We start from the raw sequence: 18,809 nt of genomic DNA on the forward strand, positions 1-18,809 counted from the left end.
ATTTTCAGAAAAAAAAAAAAAAAGGAAGAATTTTTGATACCTTGAACTTTTTGATTTGTAAAAAAGAACAGCTTGAAAACATGTCTTGAACCTCCCATAAAGACAGGGTGGCATGCTTCAAATGAAGAGCTCATAAATTACAGCAACTAAATATTCCATAATTAATCATGGCAGCTCTCCAAATCCAAGTTTCTTTCCTTATAGTTACTCTGACCTTTATTGCAGTAGTAGAGATTGTCACTAGGAACTGCAAATTCACTCAGCAGCTAGATAATGTCTAAGAGTTTTACAGTATTGATTGGAGGGATGTTTTGTGGCAATCACTACTATATCAAGCCCAACAGCTATTATGTCTTCTATTGCCCAACAGTGTCCCATGAAACCTACCTGGAAGTTTATGGCATTCTCATTTCCTAAGATGGAAGAAATTGCATTTAGAAGAAACCCACAAGGGACTTCCAAACGTGAGGTAATAGCACAGGTCAGGAAGTTAAGAAATAAAGCAAGAAAAGGTGGACATAAATAAAAGTCTGCTGGCAGAGCTGGGTGCTATTGTGCTTCATTATCAATTTCCCAGGGAGAAATTTTTTTGTGCAGCAGGTCAGAGTTGAAGGAGGAAGAGAAGGCAGGTTGCTCTGACTGCCATCCCCTGAGTACGCATGTGTCATCTCGATTTAAAATTAACATCATTTGGGGAGATTAACTTGTAAGTTACGCGGTGCTTTATACTAATCAAAATATGTGAAGAAAATTAACAAAAAGTCTCTAGTTCTCCTCAAGGGAGACACTTTTTAGCATTGTTTCCAGTTGATTTAGTTTTTAAATGAGTAAGGTTATAATTGGTAATTAAGCTGGCTGCATTTTGGGCATACAAATGAAGATGGAAAGTGGAGTTGCAGTTTCTGAAAGGAAAATGAGAGTAACCATATGGGAAGCAAATGAGGCTAATATGACACAATTCACAGCTTCATTAACAGCATCACGTAAGTTGGGCAGACTCCTCTTGATGTTAAAACTACACTTGCTGAACTTCATCATCAAATGACAAATTCTGTAACAATCCTAAAGAAAATAAAGAGGTAAAGCATAGTTACTAGATGAGAAAAAGCCTAAAAATAAGATATTCACAAGCCTTGCTCATGCTCTGAAATGTAAAGTTGAGCCAGAGTAATACTAATGAGATGTGGAAGAGCTGGAGGTCTCCAAAGCTTTGATGACATATGAACCAGGGCTGTGGCTGCTACAGTTAAAAACAATCTTGTATATTACTGTTCCTCCTGTTTCATACAGAAAAACATGTTAATTTTCCATCTTGAGTCAAATATTCTTTATTAATACACTGATGGAGAAGCCGGGTGATTCACAGCAAGAAACAGGAAGTTTCTATACACCAAGTGACAGAGCATATAGAAAACTCAAAAAGATAACTGAACACAGTGCTACCCTTTGGGCCAAAACCCACAGAAATAAATGGGAGTCTTTCCATTGGCTTCACGAGGTTTTATGTCATTCGGCTGTATGAGTGTCTTGTGGCACCAAAATATGGGATACTTGCAACACGAGAACTCACTTCCAAATAGCAGACTGTGATCTTCACTTTCTTCCAGCTCTATCTTACTAGTCCTTACAGCTACATTCTAATAATATTGGTTCCTCTTACCTCTATTCAGTCAGGCATTCCTCTCCAGATTTGGGCATTTATGCCTCTTGGGTGCTTTTCCCAATGTGAGCAGTCAGGGACACCTGCATTCTGGATCCCACTGTCAGAAACCTGTAGTAGTTCAGAAGAAAAACATAGTACTCCCCTACACTCAGTAGTAATTTGAATCTACTTATGAAATAGATTTCTAAATGCTAAAGATCCAGAAAATGTCCAGGCCTACAATCTTTTTCTGCTAGGTTTTTTATAGCTTGTACAAATACGTGCCCTAGATAAATATATCAGGAAGGACAGTGGAAAAATCTCTAACAAGAAATATTAAAACCTGTCAGAGCATCTGGCAGACTTGTGAAATGCTAGGTCTGAATCCTGTAGATCTTGTGCATATAAACAGCATCTAAGTAAACCTGCACTGAAAAGTAAGAGAATTTTCATTCAGATTTTTTTCACAGTCCTTCAAGATTTCATCAAGCCAGTTGTTACCTTTCTCTTCAAAAACAGAAAAAAAAAAAAGAAAAAAAGAGTAGCAGTGCTGTTTGACACACCTGTTCACTAGTTTACTTTGCCAAGAAATATCCTAAAGAATAAATTTCAAATTGTGTCTCACAGTAAGGCCATTCCATATAGCCAGCATATATAATTCCATTTTTTCTTTTTTCTTTCTCCTAATACACCTATGCTTTAAGGCTTTTTCTGTATGGGCACTTGGGAGAGACAGACAGAATAGCAAAGAGAGATGGCAGGTGCAGTAAGGGAACCAGAAGAAGAAACAATAAAAATATCTCCCTTTTGGAAACATTTGTGTCTGCTTTTTGCAGCCAGTGTCCTTGGCTGGCACAGAATTGACTTTCAGTTAGTAGATATTGCATCACTGTGATGTAAGAGGTGGCCTTGCAGGAGTTGCAGATAAAGTTAACAAGTTAACAACTGCATCGCCAAAAGATATGTCGGGTCATTTTGTGTTTCAAATTGCATGCCGATTTGGAAGGTCACACACTGTTTTATTGAAGAAGAGCCAGAGCTGCATGCGAGTTGCTGTACAGCTTGCTCGAGCAGGTCAGCACTACAGTGCTATTCCTGTGGCATGTCCATCCTTTCAGTTGCTCTAGTCCATAGAGCGCAGCTTTTGTTTACTGAAATACAACTTTATATGTGACATATTTTTAAATCTTGAAATCTCTCATCTGCCTTTAAGTCTTCTGGTAATTATGACAACCCAGCATTTGCAAAATTTTACTCTTTTCTGAATGTTGTAATGTATATCACAGTAACATGGAGAATTGTTATGCTTCTGATTCATCCACCCAAAATGTTTTGCCTTTTAAGCTGTTGCACAGAAGAAGGAAGAACCAATCAAACTATACAGAAAATCAGGAATTATTTGGGTTGATGATAAATATCTGTATTAGATCGTCCATTTGTGTGAGTCACTAATCACAATATACAAAGTCTGAAATAAATGAAAAATATAAAAACTGGTCTGCTCTCAATTCTGTGGTGAAGCAACTGACTCAACTGGCCTTATTTAACTGACCTTTAATGGAGAAGTAACAAGTTTCCTATTCATGACATCAGGCGTTACTAAGACATCATGTATTTTGTAAACACACTGCTGCAAATATTATGCTATTCAGCGGACTCTTGGCTGCTTCTCTACATGAACAGGCTGCCCTGGCTTGAAGATTAAATAAATAAACCAAGAGGATGCTGAGGATATCTAGGCTGAAGAGGATTTTGAACTAATTGTTAGTGTAGGAATTCTCTTACACAGACAGTTGCATATGTAGGTAACAATTTTTTACTTAAGTCTCTACCCATTTTAACATGTTCTATGTTATTTTAACACATTTCTACATGACATCTAAAATAAAGACATTTTGGGGAATGAGGATTTTTTTTCCCAGGAATTCTGAAATTGACAGAAAATTAATGACAATATAGTAAATGCTGAGAGAATAAGCAGCAGTAGGATGACAGCTGCTCTCTGAAAATAAATAAATAAATCAGATTCTGTCTTACAATGCAGAAACAGGGAGCTTTGTGGTGTAGTAGTTTCATGAAGGAACTTGGAGCTTATTCTGCCCCTTCCCTGGCAATTGGTGAGGCAGCCCTTGGAGAAACACAGCTCTCAGCTGGCTGCTCCCCAGACAGGAAGAATAAAACAGAAAATCCCACTCAAGCATAGTTGTAGTCATACTGCTTTATTTGAGGAGCTTTGCTGCCAGTGGAAGAGGAGCTGGGTGGTAAACAGTAAAGAGACAGCTTGGAGAAGCTGCATCACAGCAGCTGTTTGATCAATTTAAAAGGATTCAGATTAAAGTTTACCTCAGCATAAAAATGTTTACAACTTTAAAAACAAATGCTTCTGTCCTTCTAAATATATTTTTCCGACTGATACAACTACAGTGATACAGTTCAGTTCTACAAAACTGATTTTTGATAACTGCTAACATGTAACACTTTTACATATATGTTATTATTACATGGTTTACACATTACACGATAAACTACATTCAATAATACACTTGACATAAACACATTTCTATTTCCCCCAATATCAATATATAGCTATCAGACTAATATCAAGATAATATTGATAATCAATAGAATTGGATCACGTAAACCCAATTCTTCATTGTCCAGGATTTTGTGCAAGCATTGATATCATAGGATGTAAACATTGCCAAATTAAAATTGTACATTAGGCTCTCACTCATTATGCTGACATGGCCTTTGGCACAGGGTAGTGAAAAATGCTTCCCCAGTATTGCTAATATTAATTTTTGTCAGTTGCCTACTGTTTATTGTTTTCTTTTAATGTTTGTAAGACAGCAAGTGTGTCAGGATGACAGACAAGCAACATTTGAACACTGTTACAGTCATGGGGATTTTGCAGTTTAAGTCTTTTGCTGGGGTCCCAGGTACAAGTGAGTTAAATTAATAATCATTTTTGATACGCTGAATCCACCCAACAACATCCACAAGGTAAAAATATGCATTTTAGATTAGAAATGATCTGCATATTGCTAACAGTGATGATGATTAGTCATTGGCCTGTTTACTAAGTGATACTTCTCTATAATATTAGGAAAACGGTCATTTTAATAAAAATTGATGGTCTTTCTAAAGCCCACAGCTCTAGCAACTGAACAATCCATATGCCTGAGAAAAGAACTGGATTTCATTCCCCAGCCTGGGCTATGCATGATGTCAGGCTGGACTACTGCAAACATCTTTCTTAGCACTACAGATGCTACAGAGAACTGATCTGTCACAAGCAATGGGGATGACTTATAGCTGATATTTCTCCAGTGACCTGAGTATTGTTCTCCATATTCTAGAAAGTCTGTGCTTTACCGTATTATCTTCCAAAATAATTTGGTATGCAAGAATATTAAGCTTCTTAAGTTGTTAAGTAGACACATGATGTTAGCTTTGTGTTTTTAAATTTTTTCTTCTAAAAAAAATAAAGACTTATGTCATCTGAAAATCTACTGGTCCTAATGGTTTTAGTAACCCTAAGTAAAGCATTTAACATGATATCAGAAATAGGGTATGGTAAGCACCAGTGACAGCACATGAATAGTTACAGACAGCTGAACACTAGTCAAAATAAGCAAAAGTTATAGTATCAGAAAATATCCAAGGTGCAAGACAGATGCGAATTTAGCTTTCCCACAGGCACAAGATAGATAAGAAGCAACAATGTGAAGGCCAAGCAGCAAATAAACTTGCAGCCAGTTTGGCATGAATGAGTTAACCTTATATTAACATACTATAGTCATATTTGATTAGTTTATATAAATTTAGATATTTTTATATTATTAAGACAATATAAGGACAAGTCAAGTACCCCAAATTCTCCTTTGTCTTTTTAACTACGGTTCATGTAGAGGTTCCTAACTACAGATGCCCAATTCTTCCTGACATGTGGTCAATGAACTTAGAAAATTAGATCAGGCTTGTGTCCCAGTGTACTTTCCTTATCAGTGTTTTACTGGAATTAAAAATTTTAGTTTACTAAATAATACAACTTTTACTCTCTATCTACTTTTCTTCTTTCACTTTTTGTTTTTATATTAATTCTAATTCCACAGTCATCATTTTTTACATTTCATAGTATGGAAAAACATGAATTTGTCATGCCATATTTTTAACACACAACTGTTTATTTTCATTATATTGCAGAATTGTTAAACAAACAAACAAACAAAAAACCCCAATCAACCAACCAAACAAAAAAATAATCTGTTACCATGAGAGCCAGAGCTGTTCAGGGAAAGTTTCCAGAACATGTGTGATTTGTCAGTTAACTTCTGGGGACCACCACATCAGAGTGCCTCACTGTGTGTTTGTGAATAGCTATGGTGGCCTGTTCAAAGAATGCATCTGTCTATTCATCTTCCTTATCCTCTGATAATAATTTTTACATCTTTCTCCAATTTCAGCCAGATTTGGCAGAGAGATTAAAATCTCAACAATTTTTGCAAATTTAATGAAAGCGGGCATGTAGGGTGGAGACATCTTAACAGTGGCCCCACACAGGAAAAGAGTGCAGTGCGAGAGCATAGAACGTTTATTAAGTACTAGAGATGTGCAAGGAGAGAGATGTTTTGAATGTCTCAACCTTAAGATAATCTTCCACATAACTTTATTCCTTCCAACACACCAGAGTATATGCACAGAGTACAAATCTATAGGAAATTTCATTAGTACCAGTGTTCACATATCTCCACACTAATTCAGTTTTCTGGGTATTTCTGTATGAATGAAGTTCAGCATGTGGTTTGGCAGTAAAGATGGTAGTTAGCAACCGATCTTTCATCCAGTTAAGATGCAAGTACCTTAGCCAAATGGATCAAAAGTACAATGCAAGAAATAAGGCAAATTCATTTCATTTTATTTCAGAAATCTGTCTGTGATGTGAGAAGACAAGCAAGTGCAGTTATCTGTGTTGAGGCTTTTCTATTCTCCTAAAAGTGTTCTCAGAGATGTTCAAGAAGTACAAGCATCGCTATAGACAAAATTATTAAATTAGATGTTCCCAGCCGTCCTAACCTGAGGTATCTTTTGTTTTCTTCAGTAGCCTGGTTTGCACTTCATTGGATATACCTATCCTAGGTGTTGGCTCAACAAATAAAAAGTTGTTCAACAAAAGCCTAAGGCATGTGTTGAAGGATAAATTTAGCAGCCATCACTTCACAAAGGTTGTATCCATATAACACTCTCAAAATGACAAGGAGAGTAGTAGGTGTCTGTTGCTGCTTCTGAGAGATGAATCAAATATTAATTTTATGAGGAGAGGAAGACTGTGTAACACGGGATTTCTAGTCCTGGATCACACAGCTACTTGAGAAGACCGGTGCACATATAGCAACCACAGCCCCTTCTCTGCTTTGGAGAACTCCCTGCGAGAGCAGGGAACTCAGCACCTCAAGCGTCTGCAGTCCCTTCCCTGAGTTTATGATGGTCTCAGTGATGGCCAGCAAATGTCTTCCCATATGGCTGTCAGACATTGCTCTTGGAGCTTCAAGGGGAAGGGTGATCACTAAGTATCCTCTCCATACTACACATTCTCATTTGATCTTACTGTAGAGCCCTTCATTCTGTAAAATGGAAGCAATGGTCAAGCCCTGCACCATTCACATCATCATGTCAGACACTTAACTGTGACATCTCAGCAGAGAGAAAAATAGAAAGACATCGCCAGAAAAACATTCAGATAAATCCAGATTTCTGTAGTTGCACCAAAAAAATAGGGGGAAAAAAAAAAAAAGTCAGAATGGTGTTCAAAGTATTAAAATATTTTAGGGTTAAAAAAGAAACAGATGTAATGCTCATTAAACAGAACCAGCAGGCATCTGATTTGAAATGGGATTAGTTCCCAAATCCTGCTGTGCTGTTTTCATGTACATGGATGGATTAACAAAACAGGTTGGGTTTGAACTTTTTGGTTTTTTTGTCATTTCAGTTCAGGACTATCAGTCACTACTTTTTCCTGACTTTGCTGACTAGAACTTTTAACGAACCCATCAATGGAAACTAGGCCACTGTCAACAATGAGCCTAATTCTAACTGACGTTCTTTGGAGATTAAGGCTCAGCCTGTACATACAGTGATGTGTCATTTTAATTTTAATTAAGTAAAAAGACACAACTACACACAGCCTTTGCTTCTCATTAAGTTTAATAGAGACAACATGTATACTTGGCAACTGCATGGGGCACGGCCTGCATTTTTCAGAGGCTGATAAATTGAATCAATAAGATAGTCAGAAATCCTGCATGTTCAGGGATGGGGTTAGGAAACCCAACAACCATTTGGAGTTGAATTTGGTGAGGGATGTGAAGGGCAACAAGAAGAGCTTCTACAGGTACATCAGCAGCAAAAAGAAAACCAGGGAAAACGTGGGCCCACTACTTAATGGGATCTGGTGACAAAGGAAATGGAAAAGGTCATGGTATCCAATGCCTTTGACTACCAGTAATGACCAGACGGCAGGAAAGCCAGGCCCATGAGACTAGTAGGAAAGTCTAGAATAAGGAGGACTTAACCCTCAGTGGAGGAGAACCAAGTTAAGGAGCGTACAAACAACCTGGACATACTCAAGGCCCTGTAACCTCATGGGATATATCCATGACTGGCCACCTCTTGCTGGCCAGTGTCACTGTGAGGCCACTGTCAATCATCTCTGAAATGCTGTGGCAATCAGGAGAGGTTTCTGAGGACTGGAAGAAAGCAAATGTGACTGCTATCTTCAATAAGGGCAGAAGGAGCATGAAGAGAACTACAGACTGGTCAGCCTCACCTTGATCCTTGGGAAGGTGATGGCACAAATAATCCTGGAAATCATTTTCAAACACATGAAGGACAAGAAGGCGACTAGGACCAGCAAAGATTTATGGAGGAAGAATCATGCCTCACTAACCTGAGAGCCTTCTTCAATAAATAACTAATTCAGTGGATGAGGGAAAAGAAGTTACATAACTTATCTTGGATTTAACAAGGCTTTCAACACTGTTTCTGATAATATCCTTATAGAGAAACTGATGAATTATGGACTAGATAGAAGTATGTGAGGTAGACTTAAAGCTGGTGGAACTGAGCTAAAAAAGTTGTCATCAGCAGCACAAAGTTCAGCAGTAAACCAATCCCTAATGGTGTACCCCGGGAGTTGATGCAGAGCCCATACTGTTTAACATCTTCATTAGCTACATGGGTGATGGGACAGAGTGCATCTTCAGACAGTTTGCAGTTGGCGCAAAATTGGGAAGTGTGGCTGAGACACCAGAAGGTTGTGCTGCCCTTCAGATGGTCCTCAACAGGCCGGAGAAACGGGCTGACAGGAACCTCATGAAGTTCAACAAGGCTTCTCCTTTTGTGCACAGTCCTGCACCTCAGGAGGAATAATTCCATGCACCAGTGCAAGCTGAGAGCAAACTGGCTGGAAAGCAGCTTTGTAGGAAAGGAGCTGAGGTTTCTGGTGGGCAAGAAGTGGGACATAATCCAGCAATGTGTCCTTGTGGTAGAGAAGGCCAAGAGCCACCTGAGCTGGATTAGGCAGAGTATTGCCAGCAGGTCAAGGGAGATAATCCTTCACCTCTGCTCAGCATTGATGAGACACACCTGGAGTGCTAGGTTCAGTGCTGTGGTCTCCAGTATAAGAGAGATATAGAGTCACTGGAGGCAGTCCAGCGCAATGTTACAATGACTGAAGGCATCTCTCCTGTGGGGAGACACTGAGAGAGATGGGACAGTTCAACCTGGTGCAGAGAAGACTCAGAGAGATCTCACCAATGTGTATAAATAGCTGATGAGGGAAGTCACGAGGAGGAAGCCAGAGTCTTCATAGTGGTATCCAGTGACAAGAGGCAATGGGTGCTAAGTGAAATATAGGAAATACCACTGAAACATAAAGAAAAGCTTTTTACTGTGAGGGTAGTCAAACACTGGTACAGGATGGCCAGAGAGCCTGTGGAGTCATATTCAAAACCCAGCTGGACATGATCTTGAGCAGCCTGTTCTGGCTGACCCTGCTCTTGGCAGGGTTTGGACCAAGCAATCTTGCAAGGTGCCTTCCTGCCTCAGCCAGTCCCTGATGGTGTGTATGATCAGAAATGTTGCAGAATGTGTTGAGCCTAGGTAATTTTAATATCGACAGCCCACACCTATTGTACAAATTCTTCATAGGGTTTTCTTCCCTCGCTTTCCATCTTCTGCTATGTTTAGGCACCTTGACTGAATTAGTGGTGGTCTTTTCTTACACTGTGGTACAGCACCAACTCTTCCTTCTGCTGATATAAGTAGTTTCTGAGTTAACAGTTAACGCAAATGCACCAAAAAATATGCACCAGAGGTGCAAGGCAGAGCTAAGCAAATAACTTGGGACATAGGGATTCTAACAGCTATGCTACAGTAAAACTATATATAGAATCATAGAATGTCCTGAGTTGGAAGGGACTCACAAGGATCATCAAGTTCAGCTCCTGTCCCAGTATATGACAAGCCCACAGTTCACACCATCTGTCTGAGGGTGTTGTCTAATATATACATAGGCAAAAAGTCTTTATAACAGGAAACCTCAGTGAAGCGAGTATTATGGTATGTTCACCATCTGCACTACTGCAAATTCATATTGCTGCAAAATGTTTCTTGCTTCCACAAGTACATTTCCTCTGATGCCCTATTGACTTTCTTCATTGAAGTAGTAATTTTTAAATATGTGTGTGTATAAACACATAAATGGTGACAGCAACAAGAGGCAGGAGTAGCAGCAAACAGTGTCACTGGATAAACGAGTTTCCAAAGAAGATGTCTCTGCTGCAGCAGTAATTGGAATCACTGTTGCAGTGAACAATTCAGGCACTTCAATCGGATATATGTTTCTTTAGGCAAACACTACCATCACAAAGGCATCCCACTACTTGGAGAATTATTACCATCAGAATAGAGAGTATAGAGGAGAAATAATTTAAGAAATGACATTCAAAAGAAAAAGTGGTTCTTATTTTTAACAAGTTTCACCGTATGTTTGTGGTATATTGTAAAATTTTACACCGGTACTTGATTTTTCTGGGTTTTTTTCTATGTTTGTTTTGTTTGGGGTTTTGGGTTGTTGTTTTTTTTTTTTTTTTTTGGTATGCTGTACTTTAACTCTAGGAAATAAATAGGGGAAGGAACCGCTTAACAGACCAGCCCCTTCTGATACCCTGTTAAAGGGCAGTTTCAGGATTAAAAAAAAAAAAATGGGAGGACAGTAGCATGAAGATGCTGTCCTCCGTGCATTTGCTGCTACAGAAGGCTGTAGTATAAAGACAGCATTCTCTGCATTCTGATAGCACAACTATTGCTATCAGTTCTCTAGGTAAGCACAGAGCATTTGCTAAGATACTGAAACACCTATTTACTTCAGAAGCCACACCTTAATCTCTATAGCAGGTAGTGATATACATCTTCCTTCTCTCTCAGATAAGTAACTAACTTGTATACTTTTCGGGTTGATGTTTCAACATGCGGCAAGCCATTAAAGACCACAAAAGATTCGTTATACTGTCGGTATATATGTAGGTTAAATAACACTGTGTTGATGTCTATCATAAAAATCAGGGGTTTCTGTGTTAGTCAGTGGTCCTCGCATTTTGGAAGCCAGTAGCACTTTGGCACTTCCCAACATTTCTCACATAATATCGTATATCAATTAGCCAAAACTTTAATGAAACTTTTACTCAAACAGCATAAGACTGCAGACTACTTAAAACGGTTTTCAGCTGACCACAGTTTGGCAACTATGAGGCCTTGGTAACTACTGTACAACTATTTGTAATAAAAGGAGGACTAAAGTTTATAGGTTTGCAAAAATGCAAAGAGTAGAACAACTCAGTAAATAGCATTGGTAAAGAGAATAAAAGGTACAGGGTACAATGACTGTGTTTTACATGTTCAGCTCTGGGCAACAGCTCTAGGCAACAATGCTGGAGTAAGTCTTGGGTGAGATAACAGTATGAACTAATTCCTTTAAAGTTTGAGAGGAAGTTCCAGCAAAGGAGGAGGTCTTTTGTAAAAACGCCAAAGGTGATTGTGTGAGAAATACACTAATGAGACAGTGAAGACTAGTATTACTGACAGAGGGCTGATGCTCAATGTGACAATAAAGCTGATTCAGCGCAGAGTCAATTGATCAGAAACTTTGGAGAGGACAATGAGTTTGCCTTTGATGCTGATGAAACAGAAAGCCAGAAGAGAGACATAGACATTATGTCAGCAAGGAAGATAATCCTCATAGTGCAATTCTGAATGAGATTTCAGAGAACACAGTGGAAGTCGCAGGAGTCAGAAGTTGCTAATGGCAGAGGTGTGATGTGACAGGGGCACTGAGACAGTCAACAAGGTTCAATCTTCTAATTGACATGTAAGAAGAAACAAGATAATATAGACACAATCCTCGTGTATAGATTCAGAGAGACTGCTATACTGCGAGCAGTATTCAAATTAAAGACCTAAATGACTGTGGCACTCACAGTAAGAATAGGGAGAAAGAGACGCTTGAGAAAGAAAAAGCAAGTGTAAGTGTAAGGTGCGGTAGCTGCCCTCAAGGAGGTGGCAAAAAGGTACTCGTTTTAACTGAGCGTAGAAAGACAGGCCAGCAACAGACATGGAGAGCCACGAATCACCAGAATAAGATATGAGTCAATGTCAAGTTCTTGAGTAAGAGGACTAGAGAGAGGGCTCATAGCTGTGAGGACTTGGGGGACATATCACAGATCCTGATTAAAAGCTGATTAACAAGAATTAGCTACTGTAGGAGAAAAAGCCAGGAATTAGAGTCACATCAGACAAAACCAAAAGGCAATACGAAGTCTTGATTGTATAGAATAGACAATAGAATGTCTTGGACTGTCAGGTGATACTGAGAAGTTCAGGGAAATTAAGGTGGAATAGAAAGGCTGAGATTTGGGAAGGAGGAAGGCATGCTCAGCTTGGGACAGCATTTTCAGTGACCTGTAGACATCCACGACATTGTGGATTGTTGAGATGACCAAGCAGGAAAATGAGGGTGTGCTAGAAATGAAGCCATGGCAGTAGACAAGACGTTCAGTTAACCTTGAAAGAAGAAGTGTAAAGAGTTTTAAAGAGAATTGTTGATCATTAAAGGGGCAAGAGGCATTGTAAGTCATATTTAAATCTATGGATGAAAAAGGAATGCATAAACACCACTTAGAAATTAAGTACTATTTCATCATTATAATTAATCAATGAGATCTTGTTAGGATTAGGAGATCTTGTGTGTCCTTCTGAATAGAAAAATCAAGGTAAACTATTTGCTAGGAAGTCTTTTTACCTCTGTCTCCTTGTTTGAGTACCTACATACCCATTTATCCTGTCTCTGATCCACTATAGCCAGCAATCTGCTATAAGCTTTTGTTTATAAGATATGCATTGTTGTGCCACCCTTGCGTGCTGTGACTCATGAGTAATTTTAGGTTGGCTCAGCTTCCTCCATTTTGTGGCCTATTAGATGTACACAGTTGCAGGTTTGTTTTTCTAACCTCAGAAAATAGAGGACATGACTTTCCAATGAATTATTTTTCACACTAGCTGGATATTTAATTTCAGAGGCCAATCGTAAAGCCGAAAAACTTAACAATGAGGAACCTCTCCTTTTCTAGCTGATTTACTGCGATGAATTAGATCAGTGGTATCGTGGTTAGCTTTTAAAATTTTCCTTAGCAGTGTCTCTTCAGGTTCAGTACTGAGTTTACTGAGTGTCAAGAACAGGTCTACACCTTCTTCTGTCACTGATTAATGAACAAAACCAAATTTCCACAGGAGAAGGCCTCTGTTTAATGAAGGCATGCAATTCAGTGAGCACAAGAAGAAGGAGGTACAAGAGCTAAAGAGTGGTGGTGTGCCACAGCATAGATAGGAGCGTTCTACAGAACAAGTAGTGGAGAAACTGCATGGTTTCATACAGCAGAACAGAATGGATATGTAAGAAAGGGACTGGAGGAAAATGCTCACAAGGGGAGAAAGACAAAAACAGAAAATGACACAAGAAAAAAGACTTAGGCTGTCTTTGCCCACATATTCATACATTTGGCTAAACAGTCTCTACTGCTGTCCTTTATTCCTCCTGCTGTCTTGACACAATCTCTGTTGTTCCACAGTGAATGTTTGGACAATTGTGCAGTGAACTGGACAGAAATATGACCGATATTGGTTACTTTTTGGTACATAATCCAACAAAAATTAAAATAATGGTTAGAAGCAGGAAATACTTCAGCTGGCACTGCTGCCAAAGAAAGGATCACGGGATCATAGCCTGGAGGGAAGATCTAGCAAAGGGACTGGATAAATGAACAGGAGGACTAGGAGCAAGAGATAAAACTTGTCATGTCAATTTTGATGCACTTTCAGCTTGCTGGAAGGTCAGTCACATTCCCACCCCAAAAACCCTCACACCAAATCTAGCAATAATGTAGCTGAATATATGTTCATTTCGATGAGCTGATCAAGAAATGTTTTGAGGTTTTTTCCTAGTTTTTTTGTTTTGTTTTTCTTTTGGATCACATCAGTGACTCATTTCACCTTGCAACAACCATAAGATCACTAGACCCAATGCAAAGGAAATGGCAGGGAGAGGGAAAGTGGAGCTACCTCTCTTCAGTTAGGTTTTATACCACACGCTAAGCGGACTAAGACTAGTCAATACATGCTTAAAATAAAACATTCCAGTAAAGATTGCAGAGTAAGTGAAGTTGAAAGAGGTCTGGGAGAATAAGAGATAACAGGTCACAAAATGGAGGAGTAAAGACAGCAAAGTGTTCCGGTCTCTATTTGTTCAATCTTCCAGGGGTGAAAGACAAAATAAACCAGGAAAGGTTACAAAGCAGAAACAAGAGATCTGTAAAGAAAAAAAAAAAAAAAAAAAAAAAAGCAGCAACAAGTAAGAGAAACTAGGAAAAACAACAGCAGAATTCTAAAAAATGGAAGAGTTGGAGAAAATGTGTGTGTTTATCAGCTGCAGAGAACTGCCTGAAGAACAAGGAGATCTGCCAGAGCAGCTGAAAAAGCCCCAGTTGCCTGACCTACAGAGTGGAAAAAGTATTCCCAAGCCCAGGGGAGAGCGGAATGAAGAGAAGAGAAGAGAAGAGAAGAGAAGAGAAGAGAAGAGAAGAGAAGAGAAGAGAAGAGAAGAGAAGAGAAGAGAAGAGAAGAGAAGAGAAGAGAAGAGAAGAGAAGAGAAGAGAAGAGAAGAGAAGAGAAGAGAAGAGAAGAGAAGAGAAGAGAAGAGAAGAGAAGAGAAGAGAAGAAGAGAAGAGAAGAGAAGAGAAGAGAAGAGAAGAGAAGAGAAGAGAAGAGAAGAGAAGAGAAGAGAAGAGAAGAGAAGAGAAGAGAAGAGAAGAGAAGAGAAGAGAAAAGAGAATGAAGTCAGTCTGATTTTAGATGTTTCCAGGGGGGCAGACCTACCTCACCTAGACTGTGAGATTCAAATTCAAATTATTTATTAACTTTTCTCCTTTCCTGAGTCTCTTTTCCTACATACATGGAAACCTACATACGTACTTCCATCTGAGCAGTGCAAATACTACTCATTATCTCCACCGAGGATTTGCTGCAGCATTTTTGACAATGCCCAAGCAACCCCACCTCTCCCTGGTCTCCTGCTTAACCCTGTATTTTTCAGTAAAAAAATGTCTTTTAGCTTTAGAACTTCTAAATCTTCACTTATGAAACTGCAACAATGCATGTTTGTAAAACACTGACACAAGCCTTCATTTCTAATTTTTAGCTGTTTGTAATGAAGATCCTAATGAAGCTCAAGCCATGCCTTCATGATGCATAATTTCACGTGAATCAATCTAAGGTAGAAAAAATTTTATTTTAAATTGGTGATCCAGTCCTTTGTGTCATCCTATAAACACTGAAAAACAGTAAGAAAATTGTGTGGGAACAAAACCAAGCAGCTGGGAGGTGAAGCAGTGGGAATTATTAAAATATGATCACTGCCAAAGCCTCCCCCAAATGAAAATGCAAACTCAGTAGGGAAAAAGAAACATAAAAAGACAGAACAGATTTGTTTGCTACTAAAATAATTTTCCAGCGTATGTAAACTGTTAGCTAGAATAACAGGCACTGATGAAACAAGCGTCTTGGGAGGAAATATACATGTGCACATATACATACAAACCACGTGATGGGCAGTAGTTAAGATTTCACAGTCTTAAACTTGGCATTTAGTAGGTTTTTTCATAACTTTGCACCTGAAACATTAGTTTTCTTTCACTATTTTTATTGCAATGACCTCTATATTCTAGAGCAATTTTTTACAAGAGAAGCAGCCCAGTTACTGCCTGCCATACTGTCTCCCACATGTTATTTATTAACAAGATTCATTATATTTTTGCCATTGGACTTCACAGTTGCTGCTGGACTGTGGCTAGATCTAGATCAGATCTGGAGGGGAAAATACTCCAATATTTATAGATTTTATAATTCTCTACCATCATCTCTTCAGTTTCTCTGTTTCTAAATCATTTACCCCAGGCTCATGTCCTTTTTTTCTGTCTTAATATTGCTTGCTTTTGCAATGAAATCAGGCTGCTGCTTCTTTGCCACTCTCCATGTGTATCAAAAACGGCAGACAAGGATGGGGAAAAGGCAATGCAACCCATCTCCTGAGCCCAGTGTCAGCCAGTGGGAGAAACAATTTGAGGAAGCTCTGGGATTAAATATGATCTGTCATCCTCTGACAGAAGCAAATCTAAAGTTGAATTTCTGCTTACAAAGAATGGACTCTATCACAGCATGGGATTTCTTTTTTATTTCTTCTTGATAAAATTGAAGAAAATGCCCCAAGAAAATACAGTGAAAGAAACAATAAAAACTATAATGTGTTTTGACTGAGGAGATTCTGGAAGATTACATTGCTCTTTCATAAGTGATCCTACTTGGGCACGTAGGAATGTGTTGTAGGTAATTTCCATCAGCTGTAGAAATTCTCGATATCATACGACCTACTCATTGTGGCTTCATCTATGCAAAACAAGCACAGACCTGGCTTGGTTTTACTTTCCATTCAGATCATACTTAAGCCTGTACTAACATGTATACTGGTGACTTTAAGAACTGTTTGTCTCTTAGGCACATCCTCCTGCTCCTCTCTTCCCTTTCATGCACACTAAATTTTAATCCTGTTCAACAGCAATTTTTTTCTTTCCTTCCTCTGTAGCTACAAATGTACATAGGCAGTGAAAAATAACAACGATCCCCAAGGAACAATTTTTCTTTCCTAGAAAGCTCAGGTTAGAGTCACCGCATCCCGAGCCGCGAAAGGACACGTTAAAATTCAGCACAGATTTGCCAGTTCTGCATGTATACGTGGCAGCACATCTTGACTTTATTTCCCCCCTGCCCCGCAGCAACGCCCCCCCCCCCCCCCCCCCGCTCCCCCGCTCTAAATTCCTCCGCACAACCGAATTTGGCATTTCTGACAAAACCCGATCAGCACCGATCCCAAGCACGCTCTGTGTTGCACATCACCATCTAATTACATGTAACCGCACGCTGGGACAGCCGCAGGATTAGGCCCCATGTGCGATACGAACCCACCGCGCCGCTCGCTCCCACCCGGCTCCCCGCGACGGGCGGGGCGAGGGGCGGGGCGGACACGCCCACCAGCGCGGCGGGGGCGGGGCAGCCGTGGCACCGGGCGGACTTCCCCTCACCCCCCCGCCCGGCTCCCGTTCCCCGCGCGGGGGCGGTGCCGCCGCCGCTGCCGCGCTCTGGGAGAGCCCAACTGCTGCGGGGGAGCAGGGGAGCTCCTGGCCGCTCCGATCTCAAGGAGGGCGGCAGCCGCAAGCTCCTCCCGCTTCACCACCCTTCATTGTTCCGCTCAGCAGCGATATTAGCCGCTGCGGCGCGGCTCCAGGACTGCCTGCTCCCGCAACCGTCTTCCCTCCCACCCCGCCCCACAGGAGCCGTGGTCCCGGCCGGAAGCGGCGGGCGGTGCTTGGCGCTGAGCTCCGGCGGCGGAGGCGCTGGCGGCCGAACAATAGTGGCGTGCGGCGCGGGCGAAGTGGCGCGGCGGGGCGGTGAGCGGGAACGGGGCTGCCGCGGCTCTGACTGTGGCGGAGCGTCTGCGCCGTCAGTGCGCGGAGAAACGGGGGATGGAGAGCCCGAGGAGGGAGCCTGGGGGGGGGAGTGGGTCGGGACGGGACGGGGCAGGGCAGCCTCCAGTGGAGGGGAAGGGGTGCGCGGGCGGGGAGGCGGCGGGAGGGCTCGGTCCCTGGCGGCCCCGGACCCGCAGTGCGGTGTGGCAGCTACCCGCGCCGCAACCCCCGTGCTCTGAAGAAGAAACTTCCCCGGGACGCTCCCTCGTTCCTTTTCCCCGCGCCCGGCCTGTCGGGGCGGGCCGGGGGTTTCAGCCGGAGCCGCAGCTGGGGGCGGCGCGTGGCGCTTCCTCAGGCGCGGGGCAGCCGGGGCTTCGCGTGGGGAGCGGTTGAAATAACCGTCCCGTCGCTTGTCGCCCCCTCTGCACCCTCCGCAGGGCACTATGAACGAGGAGCAGTTCGTGAGCATCGACCTGGACGATGACAATGTCTGCAGCGTCTGCAAGCTGGGCACCGAGAAGGAGACGCTTTCGTTCTGCCACGTTTGTTTCGAGCTGAACATTGAAGGTAACGTTGTGTGATAACAGGAGCCGTCTGGTGCCGTTCATAGACTGCTTAGTTCAGAGCTGAACGCAAATTTAGCTTGTCTGAACGCCTTCGTAAAGGTTTAATTTTGAAAAGGTGTATATTTAGAAAGTTTTCTCCCTGGCAAAACTAGTTTGTTAGATTCCTAAAGAACTTGTTTTCAGTGAAGGTGGGTGCCCTAGCTGCTGTAGTGCCTGCTACTGTAGATGTAAAGATGTGGCCCCCTTTCAAGAACTTCTGTAACACCCAGGTGTTCATTTCACCTTCTGGTACTAGAGCTCTGCTGTTAATTCAGGTTGGAAGGTATTTATGCTCTGGCTTTACTCAGCGTTTTTGTTCAATACTTTAGAGGTGTCTATGTATGAAACTTACTTAAATAGCAAATTTTAAAGTGGAAAAGGTTTTCTGGAAGCAGATCAGTGTTTCCCTGGACATAATCAGAGGATTATTTATTT

General features: G+C 41.1%; 1 protein-coding gene across 4 annotated transcripts in view; it reads left to right on the top strand.

Annotated features, from left to right (window-relative positions):
* The window catches only part of C1H21orf91 (chromosome 1 C21orf91 homolog), a 44,815-nt gene that overhangs the window by 9,116 nt on the left and 16,890 nt on the right, over positions 1–18,809 (top strand). Inside the window, exons 2-3 of one of the 4 annotated variants that reach the window (XM_021299563.2) lie at positions 15,450–15,524; positions 18,207–18,336. In XM_021299563.2, coding sequence (XP_021155238.1) covers positions 18,213–18,336 — 124 coding nt within the window. In that variant the 5' untranslated portion in view covers positions 15,450–15,524; positions 18,207–18,212. Of the gene's footprint in view, positions 1–15,449; positions 15,525–17,592; positions 17,752–18,206; positions 18,337–18,809 lie in introns of those variants that run through there. The other 3 variants (XM_065063639.1, XR_010472810.1, XM_021299562.2) reach the window with 3 other exon arrangements.

The sequence above is a fragment of the Columba livia genome, chromosome 1 (genome assembly GCF_036013475.1).
Source record: "Columba livia isolate bColLiv1 breed racing homer chromosome 1, bColLiv1.pat.W.v2, whole genome shotgun sequence".
NCBI lineage: Eukaryota > Metazoa > Chordata > Aves > Columbiformes > Columbidae > Columba > Columba livia.